The 24,706-nt window shown below is 44.9% G+C and overlaps 1 protein-coding gene across 1 annotated transcript in view; it reads left to right on the top strand.

Annotated features, from left to right (window-relative positions):
• The window catches only part of TTK (TTK protein kinase), a 92,432-nt gene that overhangs the window by 42,501 nt on the left and 25,225 nt on the right, over positions 1–24,706 (top strand). The window contains exons 13-16 of the mRNA XM_065401817.1: positions 2,461–2,587; positions 4,752–4,844; positions 18,085–18,242; positions 18,349–18,500. Coding sequence (XP_065257889.1) covers positions 2,461–2,587; positions 4,752–4,844; positions 18,085–18,242; positions 18,349–18,500 — 530 coding nt within the window. The remainder of the gene's footprint in view (positions 1–2,460; positions 2,588–4,751; positions 4,845–18,084; positions 18,243–18,348; positions 18,501–24,706) is intronic.

Below are 24,706 nucleotides of genomic sequence, written 5' to 3' on the forward strand. Positions count from 1 at the left end.
AAAAACTACACGGACGTCTGATCTACACTAGGGAATTAGGTCGGTATAACTATGTTGTTTGATTGTGAAAAATCCACACCCTATGAGCAATGCAGTTAAGCTGACCTAACCCCCTGTGTAGACAGCACTAGGTCAATGGGAGAATTCTCCCATCAACCTAGCTACTGCCTGTTGAGGAGGTGGAGTACCTATGCCGAAGGAAGATATCCGTTGGCGTAAGTAATGTCTTCATTGTGGATCCTGTGCTGTGCCAGCTCAGCTGATGAGCCCATGTGTGAATCAATATGATTCCACATAATAGAATTTTTTCAGAAACTTAAAACAAAAAACTACACGGACGTCTGATCTACACTAGGGAATTAGGTCGGTATAACTATGTTGTTTGATTGTGAAAAATCCACACCCTATGAGCAATGCAGTTAAGCTGACCTAACCCCCTGTGTAGACAGCACTAGGTCAATGGGAGAATTCTCCCATCAACCTAGCTACTGCCTGTTGAGGAGGTGGAGTACCTATGCCGAAGGAAGATATCCGTTGGCGTAAGTAATGTCTTCATTGAAGCGCTACAGTGGTGCAGCTGTGCTGCTGCAACATTTTATGTGCAGAAAAGTGCTAAAAGAACATAAAGGTGAAAAGTTAAGCTCTCAAAAGTAAGGAAATGTCAGAATTAAAGGTTGCCCGTGCACCCTTTAATTAGGCACCTTGTGAAAATGTATTGACGCTCTTTAATTATGTGATTTCATACTCATGGACTGTGCTCTGGGAAGGGATCCGAATTGTGTAGTGAATGAGGCTTTTTATAACACCCCTGCCTTGTTTGTTGTGGAAGTTGGAAGATATGAATGAAGTAGAGGACTTCAGGAAGAGAGTGAGTTGTCTCATGGGTGAGGTAGTTGAATGCCATCCTGGATTCCATTTTCACTTCTCCCACCAGGTTTGTGTGTGATGCTGGGCAAGTCATTTAAACCAGACTTTTCACAGTTGGCCGCTAGTTGTGTCTTCCTCATTTTCTTGGTGCTGAATTTTCAGAAGGGCTGAGCATTGCAGTCAAAAGGAGCTGTGCTTTGAACATACTAAGTACTATTTAAAAAAAAACCTCTACGTAATTTTAAACAAACAAACAAAAAACTCAGTTCAAGCTGTGTCAAGTTGGTCATCTAAAATTAATGGACACTTTTCCCAGTTTTGGTCTTACACAGAGATGATCAGTTCCCTATCTGTAAAGCGGGGATAATATACCTTACTGGGATGTTATGAAGATTCATTGATGATTGTGGAGCACTTGGATACTTTAGTGAGAGCACCATAGAAAAATCATTCATAAGGAAATGAATAATTCTGTATTCAGTGAAGAATGGCTTGCAGTAAATGATGAATGGGGCCGCACTGAATGATGATGATTAAAAGAAATATTGTCTGACTACGTGTTCAGTGGGCACAATTCTTTGCACTGAATGAGGCAAGGGTCCAGTGGAAAAAATAGTATGTTGGGATGTAATTAAAGACTGTATCGTAATATATATGCATAAGATAGCCAAACTGAAGACTGTACAGTGAGCCTTAATTCTGGCATTTCCTAACTTTTGAGTGTTTCATTCTGCAATCTTAATGTTATTCTAATGTGTTTCTTATCTGGATATATCAACATACACAGAGTGACCAAGACTTTTAAAAACCTGCTAAGTCTATACATAGGTACCATAATATGGACCTTGGTGCCCAACTTTAGGCACTCATTTCTTCACATTTTGATGTTTTACATCTTGACCAGTCTCTTCATCCTAAAATGTGTAAATTTGAGTAAAAGATTGTGAGCTTGAAACTAAAGAATTCCAGGTATAGCTCTGACACAAAGACTGCCTCTGAACATGGTTAGGTTTTCTAACTATTTTGTATGTTCATTTCCCAGTTTTTTGGGGCAGGAGGATAATACGTCAGAGAGGTGTTTTGATCAATTAGTTAACATTTATGAAATATTTCTGAAGATTAAATATTATTTGTGTTTACTTAAAGGTACTTCACATTTGAGAGGTACTTTTTCATCTCAAGTTTGAGAGCCTATATATAGTAAACTGTACTAATGAATAGGAGCATGAATATAGTAGTGACAGGCATTCAGTGACAGACTGGATAAACTGTCGTGATTTTAGGAAGTACTACAGATTTCAACTTGTAATAGACCTACTTTCATACTAGGCATTGGACTGGGAATTAGGAGACCTGGGTTCTTATTCCCAGTTCTGCTGCTGGGTGATTGTGAGCAAGTCACTTGACCTGTACCTTAGTTTCCCCATCTATAAAATGTGAATGATACCTCCTCTTCTAAAGTACTTTGAGTTTACTTATGAAAAACATTATAAATAGCTAGGTGGTGGTAGTAGTATTATTTATTATGATATTTTTGTAGTAATACTGATTAGGTACAAACCTCTATTTGATGATGACAAATATTTCCCACAGTTTCAGAACTCCAGTTGTAAAGAATGACTTCCCACCAGCGTGTCAAGTGTCCACTCCATATAATCAGGTTCCATATTTCCAGCCACATACACCAGCAACTCCATTTCAAAGCCAAATTGGCTTGCAGGTAATGTAACCTGAATTGTATCTCCTTGCATTTGAAATTTTTTTTATCTCTTTCCAAGATTTTTCAGCCCCACATTTCTCTTGATTCAATAAGGGAGAAGTGGGTGTGTGTTTTGTATAGATTTAGTTCACCTTTACATTTATGTCTAAGGCTGTTGTAGATCACCTACCTGGAGCAGGAATATGGTAGAGTTCATATTGCCGTAATCAGAAAAGAATAACTATTTTTACCTCTATGCCATTTCACTGAAATTTATATTAACTACATTAGGTCAGGGCTTGAAAAATCCCTTAAGCCATATAAAAAAAGATTTCTTGGGAGAATTCAGTCAATATCTGTGAAATCTAAGCTTCATTTTAAAGGTGGCGTGGAGGACTTTTTAATCCTTTACAGTTGTGAAAGTAGTCTTCCAAATGTAAATTAATGCAAGTGCGGTGATGTCTTCACGAGTTTGCCAACAGCTCGCTTCTGTATCTCTCTGCTGCAACATCCAATTGAATTAAAGTAGAACTATCTATTGTCCATTTTTCTTGCTGTTGTTTTAGACCCCTTTGGACAGAGACAAAACTGGCAAGAATAAGGTGTGTTTCACTCTGCTCAGGTTTGGGAAGTACTGGAGCTATTCACTGCCGAGAAGGATCCAAAAAGAGGCTAGCAGAAGGGTAGAAGGCAGAAACTTCCACCTTCACAGCATCCAGCAAGCTTAGGGAGGCAGAGGGAAAAGGGAAATAAAGAGATTATGGTCCTCCTCCCTGCTAGTAGCCAGTGTGATTTGGGGGGTCAGTTTCAGAAACATGTTAGCAGGTGACTGTCTGAAAAATGGAGTAACTAAGAGCCCAGGGACAGGATTCTGGTAGGAATCCCACTACTTATGGGGCTGGGGAGTAGGCTGGACTTCTCATTAGGGCATTACCCCTGGGCAGAGGGGCCCATCTTCTTAATTTTAATCCTCTGGCTATTAGGTGCCTAAGAATTTTTTCCTCTTTTTTTCAAACCCTGTGCAAGGGGAAGGGGGGAAATTGATGGGATAAGTTAGAAAAGAGAAGTGGGGGAGAGGAAGAGACAGAAAATGAGAGATGGATGTGAAGCGCACAATACAAAGAGAGAAAGGAGGAGTATAATGGAGTGGAAGGAGGAAAAAGGAAACTTTAGGACTCCAAAAACAGTGCAGGAAAAGATGCACCATGATCTATTATATTAAAGTAAAAGTGGAATGAAGCCAAGAAAGGAAAGAAAGTATACAGAAATAATGAACATAGTAAGTTTAAAAAAAACTTACTGAACAAAAGTGAATTGGCAAAATATAAACTGAACACAGTACAATATTGTTTTATTCTTTAAATGCAAGGATTGGCTTTGGATACATAGGAAGTATCATTACATAAAGATATATTTCCGTCCTCAAGATATTAAGTGTTGGGTGGATTCTTCAAGCCCTGAATTAAGTGCTTTGATAGAGAAAGCCACAAAGATTTTTGTAATTGTATTGTTACTTAGCAATATTGTGATAATCTTCATCGAGATTTCAAAATCTCCATTGGGGGAATAAGAGTTATCTCATAAGTATATGTTGCTGTCCGAAAATATTGATCTGTCTAACAGTCATCTGCCAATTCTGATAATTGCTAAATTTGCATAACCTTAATTTAGTCAAGAAGGTTTCTCAATATCTAGATCTGAAATCTACCAATGGCTGAAATTCAAACTGACGCACATATGTGTTTTCATAAAACAAATGCCATACTACTTCCTCTTTCAATGAAATACAACTTGATTTTTTTTTTTAAACTAGTGCATATTTTTGTAATCCAAAGGCAAATTTTAGAATGGCTCAATGACACATCTCTGATCTGGTCAAGAAGGTGTGTGTATAACATGGTTGTAGCTATCAAAAAAATAATTAAAATTGTTCTTAAAGCTGTCTCGTCAAGTACCATCTTACGAAATGCCAGAAGTAAGATTGCCCATGAAATCTTAGTTTTGTCCCCTGATGCATATACACTGATTAATTAAATTAGCTTGGTTTTCCCCCACACAGTACTGTTCAGGGCCTGGAATGTTTGCAGTGCAGTTGGTATGTTTACAGTATTAATGAGCAAGCTTCTAGCAAGTTTCACAGCACCAGCACAAATAGCTATTTTCATTTTAATTTTTCTGTATGCAGGTTTCAGCTTCTATACCTACAAATGAATGCCTGGCCATTAAAAGAAGAGTGTACACCATATTAAAACAAATAGGTAGCGGTGGCTCGAGTAAGGTAGGAGATTTTTTTTTTTAACCTTTAAGACTAATGGAGCCCATTATTTGTAATCTGACTACTTCTGTTCAAATATGTAGCTCATGGGTGTCAAACAGGTCATTTGCTAGAGACAACCTGGATGATATATTAGGTGACCCGCATAACACATTCAGATTCTTCAGAATCTTACTTTTTACTAAGTGAAAGCTTAGTTTCTAGCCCTCATAGCTGCAGGGAACATTCCAAATGTGACCAGAATTTAACCACTGTAATAATGTCTGCCTGAGTCTGCAGACAGCCTGAAACAGTGACAGGTATGAACACCCACGGCCCCTATTAATCTAATTGCAGTATCAATTTTCAAGCCCAGTGATGACTTGTTAATGTGAACATTAGTGACTTTAATCACTGGTCACTTTAGTGAATGGAATAGGAGTAGTAGGTGGAAGTGAAGCACGTTGGGTTGAGACCTGGGAGATGCTAGAGGGAAAGAAATGTGGAGAAAAGAAGACAGGAGATTCTCTGAGACAGGAAAGGGGAAAGGAAATGGAGAGAGGAGGATGGGGAAGAAAGAGAAACAGATAGAAATAGAAGAGGTGCATCCTTTTTTACTGCGTAGTGAGTGTGACAAAGCTCTGAACAAATAATGACTATAGTCAATGGGAGTTGGGCACCTAACTCCCTTAAGTGCCTCTGAAAATATTAGGCTAGAGTCAACAAACATTTAAAAATAGGATTCCTTTCCCCCTCCCTGAGAGGCTGTTTATCTAGTTTTTAGGAGTTAAATTTTCAAAGGCTCCTTAGACATACCGGTGATATCCATTTTTACCTTTCTAAGACATCTTTCTCTGGGAGTTTCTAGCATCCCTTCCACCTGCTAGCAATGGAGACTCTGGTTCAACAATAACTGTTAAGTCTCTCTGATACGTTGTCAAGGCTGAATCCCCACTCTGTCACTCCGAGTGCAGAAGGTAGGGGCCTGGAAGGATTCTAAAAATTAATACGTGCCACTCCAGGCTTGTATTAAACTCCCAAGGTTACAACTTTTCTCTGACCTTGGCTTGGTAAATGCTGCCACCACCCAAATGCAAAAAACCCCCTTTGAATCGAGGAAGGAGCACGTGGGAATTCCTCTCTGTGGGGTATCCTCAAGCCCTTTTACCCCCCCTCCGGGAAGAGCTGAGAAAGAAAACAAAGGAAATTAGCTGTGGCTATCAGCTAATCAAACAACATGCACAAACCTCTTAGGACACCAAAAATCCAATCCTGTTCTTAAAGTAAATTTTATTAAAAACAAAAAGGGAAAAAATACATCTGGAACTTAGGCTTTTGCTAGATTTTAAAAGAGCAATTCCAAAAATCAAGCACCCAAAATAGCTTTCTTGGGGAGTCAGCTTAAAGGTTACAAGCAAACAAAAGCATGTGGGGTTAGCAGAGAGGAGATCCACAAGCCAAAATAAAAAATAAAAGAAATAACCCTAATCGCGTCTTTTTAGACATTCCCTAATTTTACTTACATATCTGAGGCTCCAGATAAGTAGGTTCGAGGTATGAATTGATAATCTATAATCATACCTGGTTTAAAGCTAGGGAAAGTTTCTTTCCCAAATTTAAAAGTTCTAGCTTTCCCATTGGCTCTTTTGGTCAGGTGCCCACTCCTTTTCTTTTACCTGTGAGCTTGTTAACCCTTTACAGGTAAAGCAAGCAGAGAACAGACATCAAGAGGGATTTTACAGCTAACTCGCTGGCTGGGTGTTCATAAACGGGGGCAACCCCCTCCTTCATTTATCACATATGTAAAGTCATGTGATACCAATAGGTGTTGTGGTACCGAATGATGCTGCAGCACCAATATATGTTGCGGTACCAAGTGGGATAGTGGCACTGAACTGGGTTGCTGTCGCCAGCCAGTGCCACATTCTCCTAGAAAGGAGAAATCCTCAGAGTTCTCCTCCAGATCCTCTAAGAAGAGGAGCTCTAGTTCCCCTTCCAGGGATTCTCCCTCAAAAAGACCTCTGTCTCTGGCCAGATGTATAACCTTGGAGAGGCCTTGGTACGATAGCGGCAAGAGGCTCCTTTGGTGCAGGTGAGGTGAGAAAACACCACAGTGCTAAAGGTAAACAGGGCTCTGGGAAGAATCTGGTGCTGTTGGCTGGGGTGTCACCAAGCACAGAAGACCGGTACCATTGCACCTGACTCTAGTCTCCGTCATGGTACTGTGTATGCCTCCAGCCTCTTCAGTGCCATCTACAAAGCACCCTAGGCCTCTGGTACAGTCAGAAAAGGACAAACACCCGGTACCACAGCCCCGCTCAGTGCCATTATCACACTTGGTACTGCAACATCTATCAATGCTACAGCAACATTCAGTACCCCAGGATTTTAGGTACCAACAAGACTTAACAGTGACTGCTGAACCACAGTGACTGCTGAACCAAAGTCTCTGCTGCTGGCAGTTACCAAACACCTTTCAGTACTAAGAACCTTTGGTCTCCAGTTCCTTTTACATCCCCAGTACCATTGCCTCCCTTTTCTGTGGGAGCTCCTCCATTAGAAGAAGAGAATGGTGACTATGAACTTCCCTCCACTTCATCCATTTCATTGCAGGATTCTCAGATGCACCCTTACGCTAATCCTCTCTCCTGAAAGGGTAGGGAAGATGTTCTGGGGCCTCATGACTTCTGATGGGAGCAACCCTGGATGCCACTCCCTCCCCCGTATGGACCTCTGGCCATATTGGGATCCCTGGCCAGCTTATCATCCGCCATTTTCTAGGGCCCCGACCCTATCCCAGCAGGATAATAAAGCAATCCAAGCTTCTCCTCTTGAGGAACAGGAGACCAGGGTAGACACAGAAGCCATGCCTCAAACCACAATCTCATCTTCTTTGCCAAATGAGACCCTGATGCCTCTTCCTCCACCATCAATGTTTGATGATTTTCAGCAGTTCCAGGACCTCGTTAAGCAGGTGTCAGACTCTCTGCAGATATCCCCTGAGGAGGTCAAAGAATCCCAACACAAGCTGTTGGACATTCTGCACTCTGTGATACCATCTAGAGTTGCCCTCCCTATTAATGAGTCTCTGCTGGAACCATTTAGCAAACCTTGGCTACAATGACACCCACTTGTAAAGGGCTGACAAAAAATATTATGTCCCCATCAAGGACTCTGAATTCCTCTTCTCTCACCCACTTCCCAATTCTCTGGTTATTGACACAGTGAACAAGGAAGGCAAACAACTCAATTAAAAGTCCACTCCCTGCAGCAGAGATTATGAATTATCAAGTGCTGATGGCTAAGTAAAACTTCACCAACTACACAAAGTTTGAATCATTTATTGAACATCTTCCTCCAGATAAAAGGGAACAATTCCAGGCCACTGTTGCTGAGGGACAGTTAGTGGCAAGAAGATTGTTGCAGACAGCTCTCAATGCTGCAGACACTACAGCCCGTTTCATTTCCACAGTTGTGATGGTGCATAGGACTTCCTGGCTACAGTTGTCTGGCTTCCACAAAGAAGTCCAGAATACAGTAGGGGATTTCCTATTTGATGAACTGAAGTTGTTTGCAGAGAACCTTGACAAGTCATTACATACCCTTAAAGATTCCAGGACCACTTTTTGCTCATTAGGCATCTATACTCCTGCAAACAAATGGAAGGTCATCAGATTGCAAACGGCCGAAAGATCCCGCCCTTTGTAATTCTCTGGATTCCAGAGACCCACAGAATTTCCCAGGAAGGAGGCACAGGTTCAAGAGAAAGAGACCCTATAAACCCATCTGATGTGGCTTCACAACAGGTGTCGCCATCAAAATGACACTTTTGACGGGACAGTCAAGGGTTCGAATTCCCCTCTCATTAACCTGCCAGCTTCATTGTTTTGCCCACCTTCACCCATTTGGAAACTGACTCTCCCATTTACAGCATGCATGGGAATATATTATCTTGAACAAATGGGTGCTGGAAGCAATATCAGGCTATACCACTGACTTTCCCTCCCTCTCTCCTCCTCGTTCCCCTTTCCTGCCCCTCTTCAGGGACCCCTCTCACAAGTTCCTAGTAAGACAGAAAATAAACACTCTTCTTTGTTTAGGAGCAATAGAACCAGTACCCGCTCAACACAGGGGAAAGGATGTCTATTTGAACTGTTTCCTCGTACCAAAGAAGAGCAGTAAGTGGAGACCAATCTTAGATCTGAGACTCCTAAACAAATTCGTGAGATCCACGAAGTTCAGGATGGTGACCCTGGAAGCTATAATTGCATCTCTAGATTTAAGGGATTGGTTTTCTGCCTTCAACCTCTAGGATATGTACTTCCATATAGTGATACACATACCTCACAAGAGATTCCTCTCATTTGTGGTAGGCCAAGATCTTTTTCAGTATCTGGTGCTCCCCTTCCGCCTCTCCTCGGCTCCAAGAATGTTGTAGAACAGTGTTTCTCAACCTTTTTGATACCGGGGACTGGCTTGCTGTCATCCTCAACTGTCATGGACTGCTTGAGAGGGGGAAAAAATGAAAAGTGTTTCACTGGTATTTCTTGCTCTTTTTTCAATATTGCCAGGCCTTTCTTTTTTTGTACTATCTGCATGTAAAGCATTTTTCTTTCTTTCTTACCAACACAGGGCCAATACTCCAGTTCTGTTTGTTTGTTAAAATAAAGTCGAGTTCAATCAGTTATGTGGTATGAAAATGAAGGGTACCAATAATTTTGTCTACAATTGTATACCTCATTTTATACAGATAATTCAATTGATTCAGTTTTAAAACAATAATAAAAAAAAATCAGATGGATTCACTCACCATACTATTAATGAGATGCTTGTGCCTGTCTTGTAGACACAAGTCTTTCAATCCTGGGATGAATGTTTGACAAGGACACTCGGAGCATCTTTTCAATGCTCAGCTGATTGCAGTTTTTTGTTTTCATTGCAGTCATTGCTGAAAATCCAATTTCACAGAGGTATGTGGAATGGAACAGGAGCAAAGTTTTGACAGCGAGTTCACTGAGTTGTGGTTATTCACTTCTGACTGTGATCCAGAAAACAGGTAGAGTAACTTCATGAAACTGTAACTTCAGATCTTCATCACTTGACAGTTCCAGCAACTTGTCTTCCAATGATGATAGAGAGGTCTCAGTTTCTAGAGAGGAGAATTGCTCATGAACCCATTGCTTTCCTTTCGTTGCATCAGAATATGATAGGAAATAGTCCTCGAACTTTTGGAGAACTGATTTTAGAAGGGATACCATTATTTCACAGAGGAGAAGCAGATCCACATCTTTACTGTCATCAAGAGCCAGAAATGCAAGAGATGGGAACATGTCATAAGTCGTGCCTGACTCTCTCTTTCCAGACTTGGAGCTTTATTTTTTAAAGGTCGTGATCTTGGCAGCCAATACAAAGACACTCGATATACTTCCCCGCATAGAGAGAGTGAACTGATTAAAGTGATCAAATATATCTGCCAAATATGCAAGTTTGGTGAGCCATTGTAAATCCTGAAAGTATGCTGTCAGAGGAGACTTCTTTTGAGACAGAAAGGCTTCAAGTTCATGTTGCAGTTCATACACTCGGATAAATATTTTGCCATGGGATAACCACCACACTTCAGCGAGTAATAATAAGTGATGGTGTTTGAACCCCATTTCTTCACACATTGTAGCAAAGATGCGAGAACTAGTCAATTTGCTTTCACAAAATTCACAATTTTAACAACTATACCGAGGACATCATTAAGCTCTGGAGACCATTTCTTGACTGCCAAGACCTTGATAAATAAAGCAGTGTGTTGCTTGAGCAACTGGTGCAACTTCCATCACTCTTGCTACTACCCCTGAATGTCTGTCTGTCATTGTGGCTGTTCCATCTGTGCAAATTCCAACACAGTGGCCCCATTCAAGTCCGTGTCCTGTCACATACACATTTAGGACCCAGAACATTTCTGCACCTCTTGTGTTTTGTGGCAGTTCTTCACAGCAGGGTTCTTCACATGAAACACGCCTTCATAGGCATAACGCACATAAACAATAAGAAATGCTGCATTAGAAATGTCCATTGACTTCTCCAACTGAATTGCAAACCAGCTTGACTCTTGCACCCTTTCTATCAACTGAGCTTTGATATCTTCTGCAATATCAGTGATTTGATGTGAGACATTATCATTTGACAGTGGAATGCAACTTGCTTTTTTGGCAGCTGCATCACCCAAGACTTTGTGACAGACATCTATTACTGAATGCACGATTAGCTCTTCACCACCTGTAAATGGTGACTTGCATTTAGCTATGTGTAGGGACAGCAGATATGTTTTTAACAAATCTTCATTTAACGTTACTGCATGTGCAATACTTTCTTTTGCCCCTTTACTTCCTCTTCTTTCCATTGGAAGAATTCCACTGGCTTTTCTTTTACATTTGAATGTTTGGGGTTTTTTGAGTGCTTCCTCATGTCCATTCCATTGTAGGTGCGTGTGCTCGCCACATGCACCAGGTGCTGGAAGTTTTCCCCTCAGCAGTATCCGTAGGGGACCATCTCTGGTGCCCTCTCGAGTGGCGCCTGTATGGCACGGTATAAGGGATGCCGCATGCTCCCGCTACCCTCAGTTCCTTATTACCGCCAGTGACGGTGCTGGAACATCATCTTGCTTCGGCAAGCTTCCTCTTTCTCAGTCCGTTGATACGAACTTTTCCCTGTAAATAGTAAAAGTCATTAGTTTCCCTTAGTGTAGGTAGTTAGTTCGTCCCGGACAGGACTTAGCCTAGAGATGGAGCATGCCCTGATTCCCAGGCTTCAAACCCTGCAATCGCTCTAAAGAAAACGATGCCTGTCAGCAATCCTCATAGTAGCTGTCCGAGATGCCTGGGCAAGACCCATATCAGTGACATCCACCTTGAGGCATCGCAGCTCCCCGGCGTCTAGAATGCTCTGGCAGATTGCCTCAGCAGGTCCTTCTTCTCTCCCCACGAGTGGTCCCTCCATCCGGAGGTCGTCCAGGTACTCTTCTGATGGTGGGGAGCTCCCCGAGTGGACCTGTTCGCCACGAGACAGAACAGGAAGTGCCAGCAATTCTGCTCTCTCCAGGGCTTAGGCAAGAACTCCATCTCCGATGCCTTCCTTCTGTCATGGGAAGGGGATCTAATGTACGCATTCCCGCTGATTCCGCTGGTCAGCAGGGTCCTAGCAAAGGTCAAAAGAAACAAGGCGAGAGTCGTCATGATTGCCCCAGCGTGGCCTCACCAGCACTGGTTCGGCACGCTCATGGACCCTCACAAGACCACGGTCAGCTCCTGCACCCGCCTTCCCTCCCTCCACCTCATGGCTTGGTTGCTGAGTGGCTGAACCCGGAGGAAAGGGCCTGCTCCAGCCAGGTACAACAGGTCCTCTTGGAAAGCAGAAAGCCCTCCACCAGAGCGACTTACCTGGCAAAGTGGAGGCAGCTCTCCTGCTGGGCGGAGGAGCGTGGCATCTCCCCAACACGGTCGCCTGTGCAGTCCATCCTTGATTACCTGCTCCACCTTAAGAAGCAAGGCCTTGCACTTGCCTTCATCAAGGTGCACCTGGTAGACACACTGGTTTTCCACTCACAGGTCCAGGGAAAATCAGTGTTCTCACATGACATGTCTGTCCGGTTCCTGAAAAGACTAGAGCCAGCTCTTCTCACTTGTTTGGGACCCGATTCCGCAATGGGACCTCAACCTCGTCCTCTTGAGACTCACGGGGCCTCCCTTTGAGCCACTGGCCTCCTGCTCCTCGTCACATCTGTCATGGAAGGTAGCTTTTCTTGTAGCCATTACTTCAGCGAGGCGAGTCTCTGAGATTAAAGCCCTCACTTCGGAGCCCCCATACACGGTTTTCTGCAATGACAATGTCCAGCTGCGACCCCACCCAGCGTTTCGGACTAAGATGGTGTCTCACTTTCGTATTAACCAGGATATCTTTCTCTGGGTTCTCTGTCCAAAGCCGCACTCAACTGCGGAGGAGAGGCGGCTGCACACCTTGGATGTCCGGCGCACCCTGGCCTTCTACTTGGAGCGCACCAAGGCCTTCCGCAAGTCGACCCAACTCTTTATTGTGACAGCGGACAGGATGAAAGGCTTACCAGTGTCCTTGCAGAGGATCTCTAACTGAATCACATCGTGCATCCGAACCTGTTATGAGTTGGCATGGACCGAACCACCACCTATAATAAAGGCCCACTCGACCAGGGCACAAGCGTCCTTGGCGGCCTTCCTAGTACATGTCCCCATCCAGGACATCTGCAGAATCTCTATGTGGTCATCAGTACACACGTTCATGACGCATTATGCCATTACCAAGCAGGACAGAGATGACGCTGGATTCGGCAGAGCTGTGTTGCAATCGATACATCCATGAACTCTGACCTGCCTCCGGTGGCACTGCTTGGGAGTCACCTACAATGGAATGGACATGAGCAAGCACTCAAAGAAAAGACCTTTACTTGTTTCGTAACTGGTGTTCTTCGGGATGTGTTGCTCATGTCCATTCCATGACCCACCCTCCTTCCCCACTATCGGAGTTTCCGGCAAGAAGGAACTGAGGGTGGGGGGGAGCCTGCAGTGCCCCTTATACTGCACCATACGGGCACCACTCCAGAGGGTGCCAGAGTCTGTCCCCTACGGATACCTCTGAGGGAAAAACTTCCGGCACCAGTGCATGTGGCGAGCACACACACCTACAGTGAGCAACACATCTTGAAGAACACTAGTTACGAAACAGGTAACTGTCTTTTTCAATGTGTCAAATCATTTTTGAAGATTTCATAGCATTATTTGCTTAGAGTTGTGCCACACACAACACAGAGTTTTCAGCTATTCTACATCCTCACTTGCAACAAATCCATACTCATGTAAGACGAATCATATTTTTGACTGAAGGCCGAACGTTTCCTTTTCTTTTCTCACCCTTCTTCCTTGTCATGTTTGGAGTCACTTGCATCTCTGTTTTTCTGAACTTTTGTTAGTCCCAAAAAATCAATCCAAAGGTAACTTCTTTGACAATGACATTGTCTGATTTAGCTAAGTAAAAGTTTTTTACTAGAACTTAACTTTCACTCACTGCTAACTACTTCCTTCCAACAAATGCATGCAAATGTGCTTTGCATATCAGCACGATGGCAACGTAGTCGGTTTGTTTGTTTGTTAATGTTCAGAAATAATTGAATATAGTGATGTGAAATGCAAGCACAAAAAACCCTTTACATTTTAAATATTAATATTCTGTGTTGGGAAAATCTCAGGAACTGGCAAGGAGGCTGCCACGAACCGGTGCCTGTCCACGGATCGGTCATTGAGAAACACTGTTCTAGAAGGTCCTGTAGGTAGTGACTGCTTACCTGCGTTGTTGGGCTATTGTGGTATTCCTCTACCTTGACGGTTGGCTACTCGGGTCAATCCTACCAAAAGGTGTTATCCGCCACAAGATCAACACTTTCTCTGTTTTTGGAACTGGGCCTTCAGCTGAACATAAAAAAAATCCATACTAACTCCTGTTCAGAATGTACAATTCATAGAGGCCGCCTTGGATTCCCTGACATCCAGGGCATCTTTCCCCATGGACTGGTTCTGGGTATTATCAAGACTTGTCAAAAATGATTCAGGACAGCTCTGACCTCAGTCAAAAACTGCCTTCAGCTTCTGGATCACATAGCAGCTTGCACTGTTGTAACAGAGCATGCCAGGTTACACCTCCACTGTTTCCAGGAGTGGCTCAGAACAGTTTACTCTCCAAACAGATACAGTCTAGACAAGCAAGTGTCTGTTCCCCAGCAGGTACAACATTCCCAAGACTGGTGGAAGAGTAAGCATAATGTAGGGGCAGAGGTCCCCTTCTTCCAACCAGTACCAACAGTAACCATGACCACGCATGCCTTTCTGTTAGAATGGGGAGTGCATCTCGGTGCTCTGACAGCACAAAGCCAGGTGCTCACCCCAAGAGACCACCCTCCATATCAGCTTTCTAGAGCTCAGAGTGGTCAAAAATGCAGGTCTTCATTTCCTTCTTTTCATGAGACCCAGATCCATCAAAGTCATGACAGACAGCATGGCTTTCACGTTTTATATCAGTTGCCAAGGAAGGACAAGATCCCATTTCCTCAGTGCTGAGGCAATAAAATTGTGGAATTGGTTCATAAAGTATCACATAAGGATCTCAGTGTATCTACCTGGCATACAGAATGTTACAACCAACAAACTCAGCATGTGCTTCTCCTAAGACTGATTGGGATTTCGATCCCCAGGTTCTGGTCAGAATCTTTTGGAGTTCAGTGTTTCCAGAAGTAGACCTACAAACAAAAAATGCCATTTTACTCAAGGGGAGAGAGGGGGATTAGCTTGCAATTCCCTGGGGGATGCCTTCCTCCAGCCTTGGATGAAGATAAAAAAGATTAAATAGGACAACTCCAGTATCATTCTAATTACCCCAATGTGGTTAAGGGAAGTATGATTCCCTTATACGTTGCATCTAGCTCTTTTTCCTCCGACAGATCTCCCAATCGTTCCTTAGCTCCTCTCCCAGGATGCCTGTAGTCTGACACATCCCAATTTTGGCATTCTTCACCTCCAAGAGCTGGTACCTCAATGGTTTGTGGAGCTAGAGTCATCTTGCTCTGCTGAGTTACAACACGTTCTATTAAATAGTAGGAAATTTTCCACCAGAACTATTTACCTTCAAAAAGTGGACAAGATTTGGCCACCAGTGTGAACTCCACAATGCTGATCCAGAATCTGCCCTGCTTCCGCTTGTCCTGGAGTACCTGCTACAGCTTAAGAAATCAGGACCGTCCCTTAATTCCATCAAGGTTTATCTGGCAGCCCTAACAGCCTTTCATCATACTATCAAGGGGCTTTCTTTATTTGCTCACCCCATAACCACAAGGTTCATGAAAGGCCTGGGGAATCTCTTAAAAGATAAAAGTTTCTGCTCCTATCTGGGACCTGAACTTGGGTCTCAAAAGCCTCACAACCCCCCACCCCCTTGAATCAATGGCCACCTGCTCCTTCCTGAATTTATCTAGGAAAACAGCCTTTCTAGTGGCATCTTAATGGCAGATCCCCCCCCTTTCACAATGTTCTACAAGAATAAGGTGTTCTTACAACCCAAGTTTCTTCCGAAAGCGACTTCCGAATTGCAACTGAATCAGATCATATACCTGCAAGTTTTCTTTCCAAAATCGCATACTTCCAACCTGGAGATTGTTCTCCATACTCTAGATGTCAGGAGCGTATTATCCTTCTATCTGAATAGAGCTAAACCATACTGTAAATCCAATAGACTGTTTCAGTTGCAGGCAGGTCAAAGGACCCTGAGCTCAATCCACCAAATCAGGGATCGGCAACCTTTGGCATGCAGCCCATCACCCCCGCGCTGCTTCCCGCAGCCCCCATTGGCCTGGAGCGGCGAACCGCGGTCAGTGGGAGCCGCGATTGGCCGAACCTGCAGACGTGGCAGGTAAACAAACCGGCCCGGCCTGCCAGGGGGCTTACCCTGGCGGGCCGCGGGCCAAAGGTGCCGATCCCTGCACCAGATCATGTAGTGTCTTATGCTGAATAGATGTGTAAATATTCCAAAACTGGCTTTCCCATCATACCTGGGAAGGTACTTAACCTAAATCTTATTCAGCCCTCTTCATAATGTTTCATTATTCGCAGACAGTTACTGCTCAACAGGATATGCGAATCAACTTTTTTTAAGCTGAAACCTCTGCATGAATTTAAACAAATCAGTTGTCTGGTGGACCTGAGAAGTTGGCATCCCTCCCACCCCAGAATTTGTATTTAACTTTGGAATTTGAACATGCATGCACACTCATGTTGTAATTACCACACCCAGGTGTTCTCAGTAGGTTTCTTCCCTATAAGAGTGCTAAAGGGGAAATGCAGGGATGCTATCTTAAAAACAAATACACAAAAAAACCTTGCTGATGTATTTGGATGCCAGTAAAGAAACAATTTCTGCACAAAAAATCCTATACAGTATCCAGATTACATATAATCTTAACAATTGTGATTTCAAAGCAGTTTTGGATTTGATTTATGTTTATAGCCCTTCCTGTCAACTTTATTTTTAACAGAATTTTTTCTATACTTTTTTAATTGGCAGGCGGTTTTAGTTTTGTGTTTAGACATCCATAGGTTCACTCTCAAGAGACAGGAGCCAAACTGGAGAGGAGGCAGCAGTGTTGATATTGGCAGTTGACAAGGGCCCACAGAGGAAAAACTGAGACTTGAAGTGTTGGTGGAGATGGAAATTTGGTTTTGAACTTGCATAGGCTACAGTTTTATTCCAGGGACTGGGACCTGGAAACTTGGATAAATTGGGAGGAATATATGAGGAGAAAGCAACAGAGGTGGTTATGGTAGACATGAAATGGGAAACGCAGCAGGAAGTCAGAAACTGCTATTCTCTCTGGAAGGTGTTAAACTTCATACAAAATAATTAGGCAGTAACTTTAAGGCCAGATCTACACTACCGCGGTAGTTCGACAGCTGGCAATCGAAGTTCCGGGTTCGATTTATCGCGTCTGGTCTGGACGCGATAAATCGATCCCGGAAGCGCTCGCCGTCGACTGCGGTACTCCAGCTCGGCGAGAGGAGTACCGCGGAGTCGACGGGGAGCCTGCCTGCCGCGTGTGGACCGCGTCTGAACCGTGGTAAGTTCGAACTAAGGTATGTCGACTTCAGCTACGTTATTCACGTAGCTGAAGTTGCGTACCTTAGTTCGAATTTGGGGGTTAGTGTAGACCAGGCCTAAGTCACAGTTCTCTGTCCAATGGTCATTTGAATTTATTTACTGAGAGTGTCTGTTGACTATCTGATGTCTCTTCAGTGATCCTAGTCCAGCTCTTGGTAGGTTGTCATAGAATCATAGAGGATATGGGTTGGAAGAGACCTCAAGAGGTCATCTAGTACTACTAGCTCAAAGCAGGACCAACCCCAACTAAGTCCACATCCTAACTTTCAGTTTTAAGTATGCAAGTGGGTTCAGTTGAGAGCCCAAGAACTGTAGAATCTGAACTACCTTCTGAATCCCTTGAGGTAGTTCTTCTAAGTGAAGTATTGTGGGGCCAAATAGGGAAACTTGTAGTATTTCCTCTGTAAACTAAAATGAAATGTTATTGTTTTCTTCCCAAAAAAATGCTGTTTGCCCATTTCTAGATGTGGTGATGAAACACACCACAAAGTGAAGGAACATTGGGAATGCATAAAGAGGGCACTTTGGTTTCTCTGCTGTTTTGCAGGTGTTTCAGGTATTGAATGAAAAGAAGCAGCTGTATGCTGTCAAATATGTGAATCTTGAAGAAGCAGATCAACTGACTGTTGAGAGTTATAAGAATGAAATTGCTCATTTGAATAAGCTACAGCAACATAGTGATAAGATCATCCGACTTTATGATTAGTGAGTAAACATTTTAAAATAAGTTAAGTTTTCAAAATATTCCTCAAAGCAGTTACTCTCTAAAATTTAATTTCAGTATGATGATAGCACTTATTATTTATTTTAGTGAAATCACTGAACAGCATATCTACATGGTAATGGAATGTGGAAATATTGATCTCAATAGCTGGCTTAAAAAGAAAAAGACTATTAATCCATGGGAACGAAAGAGCTACTGGAAAAATATGTTGGAAGCCGTTCACACAATCCACGAACATGGTATTGCTAAATATTTCTAGATATTAATGTAGTATGTGTCGTAGAGATCAAATGGATTTTACAGAGTTTGGAGGGGTAGCCGCTCTCTGTGCTGGTACAAGCTGGGAGCCTTTTTGGATGGGTGGCTTTATAGCAGAGTCCTTGAGTTTTTGTTTATTTTGTGTATTTCAGAGCAATTCTGATATAGTCCAGAGGCCATATATCCCTCCGGAAATGAAGTACCACAGTAGTAGAATCATAGAATATCAGGGTTGGAAGGGACCTCAGGAGGTCATCTAGTCCAACCCCCTGCTCAAAGCAGGACCAATTCCCAACTAAATCATCCCAGCCAGGGCTTTGTCAAGCCGGGCCTTAAAAACCTCCAAGGAAGGAGACTCCACCACCTCCCTAGGTAACGCATTCCAGTGCTTCACCATCCTCCTAGTGAAATAGTGTTTCCTAATATCCAACCTGGACCTCCCCCACTGCAACTTGAGACCATTGCTCCTTGTTCTGTCGTCTGCCACCACTGAGAACAGCCGAGCTCCATCCTCTTTGGAACTCCCCTTCAGGTAGTTGAAGGCTGCTATCAAATCCCCCCTCATTCTTCTCTTCTGGAGACTAAACAATCCCAGTTTTCTCAGCCTCTCCTCATAAGTCATGTGCTCCAGACCCCTAATCAGTTTTGTTGCCGTCCGCTGGACTCTTTCCAATTTTTCCACATCCTTCTTGTAGTGTGGGGCCCAAAACTGGACACAGTACTCCAGATGAGGCCTCACCAATGTCGAATAAAGGGGAACGATCACGTTCCTTGATCTGCTGGCAATGCCCCTATTTATACAGCCCAAAATGCCGTTAGCCTTCTTGGCAACAAGAGCACACTGTTGACTCATGTCCAGCTTCTCGTCCACTGTGACCCCTAGGTCCTTTTCTGCAGAACTGCTACCTAGCCATTCGGTCCCTAGTCTGTAGCAGTGCATGGGATTCTTCCGTCCTAAGTGCAGGACTCTGCACTTGTCCTTGTTGAACCTCATCAGGTTTTTTTTGGCCCAATCCTCTAATTTGCCTAGGTCCCTCTGTATCCGATCCCTACCCTCTAGTGTATCTACCACGCCTCCTATTTTAGTGTCATCTGCAAACTTGCTGAGAGTGCAGTCCACACCGTCCTCCAGATCATTAATAAAGATATTAAACAAAACCGGCCCCAGGACCGACCCTTGGGACACTCCGCTTGAAACCGGCTGCCAACTAGACATGGAGCCATTGATCACTACCCGTTGAGCCCGACGATCTAGCCAGCTTTCTATCCACCTTACAGTCCACTCATCCAGCCCATACTTCTTTAACTTGGCGGCAAGAATACTGTGGGAGACCGTATCAAAAGCTTTGCTAAAGTCAAGGAATAACACATCCACTGCTTTCCCCTCATCAACAGAGCCAGTTATCTCATCATAGAAGGCAATTAGGTTAGTCAGGCACGACTTCCCCTTGGTGAATCCATGCTGACTGTTCCTGATCACTTTCCTCTCCTCTAAGTGTTTCATAATTGATTCCTTGAGGACCTGCTCCATGATTTTTCCAGGGACTGAGGTGAGGCTGACTGGCCTGTAGTTCCCCAGATCCTCCTCCTTCCCTTTTTTAAAGATGGGCACTACATTAGCCTTTTTCCTGTCATCCGGGACCTCCCCCGATCGCCATGAGTTTTCAAAAATAATGGCTAATGGCTCTGCAATCTCATCCACCAACTTCTTTAGCACCCTCGGATGCAGCGCATCCGGCCCCATGGACTTGTGCACGTCCAGTTTTTCTAAATAGTCCTGAACCACTTCTTTCTCCACAGAGGGCTGGTCACCTTCTTCCCGTATTGTGCTGCCCAGTGCAGCAGTCTGGGAGCTGACCTTGTTTGTGAAGACAGAGGCAAAAAAATCATTGAGTACATTAGCTTTTTCCACATCACTAGGTTGCCTCCCTCATTCAGTAAGGGGCCCACACTTTCCTTGACTTTCTTCTTGTTGCTAACATACCTGAAGAAACCCTTCTTGTTACTCTTAACATCTCTTGCTAGCTGCAACTCCAAGTGTGATTTGGCCTTCCTGATTTCACTCCTGCATGCCTGAGCAATATTTTTATACTCTTCCCTGGTCATTTGTCCAATCTTCCACTTCTTGTAAGCTTCTTCTTTGCGTTTAAGATCAGCAAGGATTTCACTGTTTAGCCAAGCTGGTCGCCTGCCATATTTACTATTCTTTCTACACATCGGGATAGTTTGTTCCTGCAACCGCAATAAGGATTCTTTAAAATACAGCCAGCTCTCCTGGACCCCTTTGCCCTTCATGTTATTCTCCCAGGGGATCCTGCCCATCTGTTCCCTGAGGGAGTCAAAGTCTGCTTTTCTGAAGTCCAGGGTCCGTATTCTGCTGCTCTCCTTTCTTCCTTGTGTCAGGATCCTGAACTCGACCATCTCATGGTCACTGCCTCCCAGGTTCCCATCCACTTTTGCTTCCCCTACTAATTCTTCCCAGTTTGTGAGCAGCAGGTCAAGAAAAGCTCTGCCCCTAGTTGGTTCCTCCAGCACTTGCACCAGGAAATTGTCCCCTACACTTTCCAAAAACTTCCTGGACTAAAACGCTTGCAAAATAGTGTCAACACTCTGTTCAGTGGTAACCAGGTCACAGATATACGGCTTGGAGTAGAAGCAGACTTAGTCTTTTTTCTTTGTTTATGTGGTGTTCATGCCTTTTAGTTAACTCTCAATTTGACTGCTGTGACATATTCCCTTATTTCCGATGTAACGCCCTTCCATTCCCTTGCAAGAGGAAAAAAAAATTCTCACCCACCGACTGGATCACATCATTCCTCCCTGTATCTCTTGCTGATATTTTATATCAGATTCAAGCTGCTTGTCCTCTCCTTTTAAAGCTTTATTTAACTCTGCCCTTTCTTCTGTTCTTTGTTTTCCTCTCACATTCTCACCCTGCCTCCTTAAATCTGATAACTAACATTGCTTCAGTTTCCTTTTCTCACTACCATCTCTATGCTGCTTTCCTTGCTGACCCATATGCCCGATATGCCCCCTGTCTGTGTGCACCAGACTGAAAGGGCAAGATAGGAATTATTTATATTGTAAATGAGGTGAATAAGATAGATCAGGAGCATCTGTCATTTTTCATACTACAAAATAAGGGAACATTCAAAGAAAATGGAAGATGGCAAATTCAAAACTAATGAAGTAAAATGCTTATTTCACTCACATGTAACTAAACTGGATGCTACAGGATGTCATTGAGACCAAGAACTTGGCAAGATTCAAAGGGAAATTGGATGACTACATGAATAACAAGAATATCTAGAGTTAAAAGAAGAGCATTGAACGGGAAGTCTCATGCTTCAGGGTTTAAACCAATCTCTAATTATTAAGGATTAAGCTGGGAGAGGTGGATTATCCCATGTCAGTATTTCTGCACCTTCTAAGAAATCTGATGCTGACTATTGTGTGAGATGGTGTCGCGGGGCTGATACACCCTGTCACCCCATGGGGGCAGGGGAGGGGTGTGTCACAGTCCTGCGATCAAGTTTGAAGGGGTGCCCTGGGTCTCAGGGACCTCAGTGCTTAATGTGACCCCTGATAGCAGGGCAATGCGGCCTATTGGCCAAAATCAATACCACAGCTATTGCTGTCAGGGCAGTGCAGCCAGGGTCAATACTACAGCCCCTGCTGTCCGGGCAGTGCGGCCCAATGGCCAGAGTCAGTACTACTGGTGAGCTGGGCCATCACCCCGGGGTGGGTAGTGGCCAGGATAGGGGGACCAGGCCCGCCCTCTCCACCGGGTCCCAACCTAGGGCCCTGTTGGTGATGGGTTTGCCCGCCACTAGCTCGGCAGGGGTCCAACTGAAACACGCCGAGCCTTTGTCTGTCACCATTTCCCCGCAAAGCCTCCCTGGGTCACTTCCTACCCGAGTCTCTGGAGTCCTCCGTCTCTGGGATTCTCTGGTCTCTCCCCTCTCCGCGACGTCCCGTGCCGGTGTGTCGGGGTCTGTCTCTGACTGGCTGGCCTCTGCGTCTTGGAGTGCAGGCGGTCCTTCCTCAGGAACTCCTTCCCCACTGGCGGTCAGCCCAGACTGAGCTGCTCTGCTAGCTTTTATATCCTGCTTCCAGCTGGAGCATGTGTGGCCTCCTCAGCTAAGAGAGAAGGGTTAACCCCTGCTGTAGTATACCCCTTAAGATGGCGTCCGGGGACGGTGCCTCTTCCCCTTCTCCTCCTCCCACCCGGGAGAAGAAGTCCGCATTCTCATGGGCCTTCCCTGGCCAGTGCAGCACATGGAAGGAGTAGGGCTGGAGTGATAGGTACCAGCGCACGATTCATGAGTTAGTTTCCTTCATACTATTAATCCATCGGAGGGGTGCGTGGTCAGTTACCAGAGAAAAGGGGTTCCCCAAGAGGTAATACCTTAAGGCGTCGACCGCCCACTTAACGGCCAGGGCCTCCCGTTCTGTTGTGGAGTAGCGGATCTCCTGGGGGTACAGGATGGGGTGTTCCTCCCCCTCCAACTCTTGCGACAGCACTGCTCTCAGCCCTACCTCTGAAGTGTCCGTCTGGAGGGTGAAGGGTTTAGTGAAGTCAGGCTGGTCCAGTAGCGGCTCCTGGGTCAGCCACTCTTGCAGGGACTGGAAGGCGGCCTCAAAGTCTTTTGACCACTGGACTTTCCGTGGCTGGGAGCTCTTTGTCAAGTCCATCAGTGGGGTTGCAAGCATGGCAAAGTTGGGCACAAACCGGCAGTAATACCCTGCCAAAAGTAAGAATTGCCATACTTGCCTCTTTGTCGTGAGGGTAGGGTAGCCCCGTAAGGCCTGCACCTTGTCCACTAAGGGGCGTAGTTTTTCCCTACCCACGGTGTAGCCAGGTAAGTCACCTCTCGCTGGCCCAAGTGACACTTGTCCGGGTTCGTGGTGAGGCCCACGTCTCCCAGGACTTGCAGCATGCTGTCGAGGTGTTGGAGATGTTCCTCCCAGCCGGCGCTAAAGATGACTATATTGTCGATGTACGCAGTAGTGTATGAATTATGGGGACTCAGTATTTGGTTCATGAGCCTCTGGAAGGTGGCTGCGGCCCCATGCAAAGCAAAAGGCATCATGGTAAATTGGTAGGGGTCAAAGGGTGTAGGAAAGGCTGTCTTCTCCTGGGAAGCTGATGTCAAGGGGATCTGCCAATATCCCTTGGTTAGGTCTAAGATGGAGATAAATTCCGCGTCGCCTAGCTGCTCGAGCAGTTTGTCCACTCGGGGCGTGGGGTATGCGTCGAACCGGGAGATGGCATTCACCTTTCTGAAGTCAATGCAGAACCTGATGGCTTCATCAGGCTTGGGAACCAGTACTATGGGGCTCCACCACTCACTCCTGGACTCCTCAATCACTTCCAGGGCTAGAATCATCTCTAGTTCCTTCTGCACAACCCCCCCACATCTTCTTGGGGAGCGGGCAGTGGTTATCTCTTACCTTCTGTCCGGGGATCGTAGCAGTGTGATGGCTGATCACATGTTTTTTTCCCTGGCCGGGCCGACAAGACGGTGGGGAAGGCAGATACTAACTGCCGTACCTGTTCCTGCTGATGGGTATCGAGCTCCTGGCCAATTGCCACTGGTCCTGGCTCCGTGGGTTTGTCGGCCAGTGGCCCCAGCTCAGGCTCTGGTGGGTACGGGGCAATCATCAGGCCCTCACGTTCCTTCCAGGCCTTGAGGAGGTTCATGTGGTAGACCTGTGCATCTCTCCGACGCCCTGGCATCCGCATTTCATAGTTGACGGGCCCTACCCGTCTGGTCACCTCAAAGGGGCCCTGCTACTTGGCCAGCAGCTTAGACTCCAAGGAGGGTAATAACAACAGGACCCAGTCTCCGGGCTCAAAGACCCTCATCTTCATTCCCCTGTTGTACTGGTTCTCTTGATTGTGTTGGGCCTGTAACATGTTCTCCTGTGCCAAGGTACCCAGCTCTTGGAGCCGTTCCCGCAACCGTAGTATGTACTGGACAGACCCCCTAACTCGGCTTTCCTGTTCTTCCCATGTCTCTCTCAGGAGCTCTAGGATTCCCCTGGGCTGCCTCCTATAGAGGAGTTCAAATGGGGAAAACCTGGTGGAGGCCTGTGGAACCTCTTGCACGGCGAAGAGGAGCATGGGGAACAACTTGTCCCAGTGCTTGTCCTCCACGAACTTTCTCAGCATCGACTTCAGGGT

Source organism: Emys orbicularis, chromosome 3, assembly GCF_028017835.1.
Source record: "Emys orbicularis isolate rEmyOrb1 chromosome 3, rEmyOrb1.hap1, whole genome shotgun sequence".
Classification (NCBI taxonomy): Eukaryota; Metazoa; Chordata; order Testudines; family Emydidae; genus Emys; species Emys orbicularis.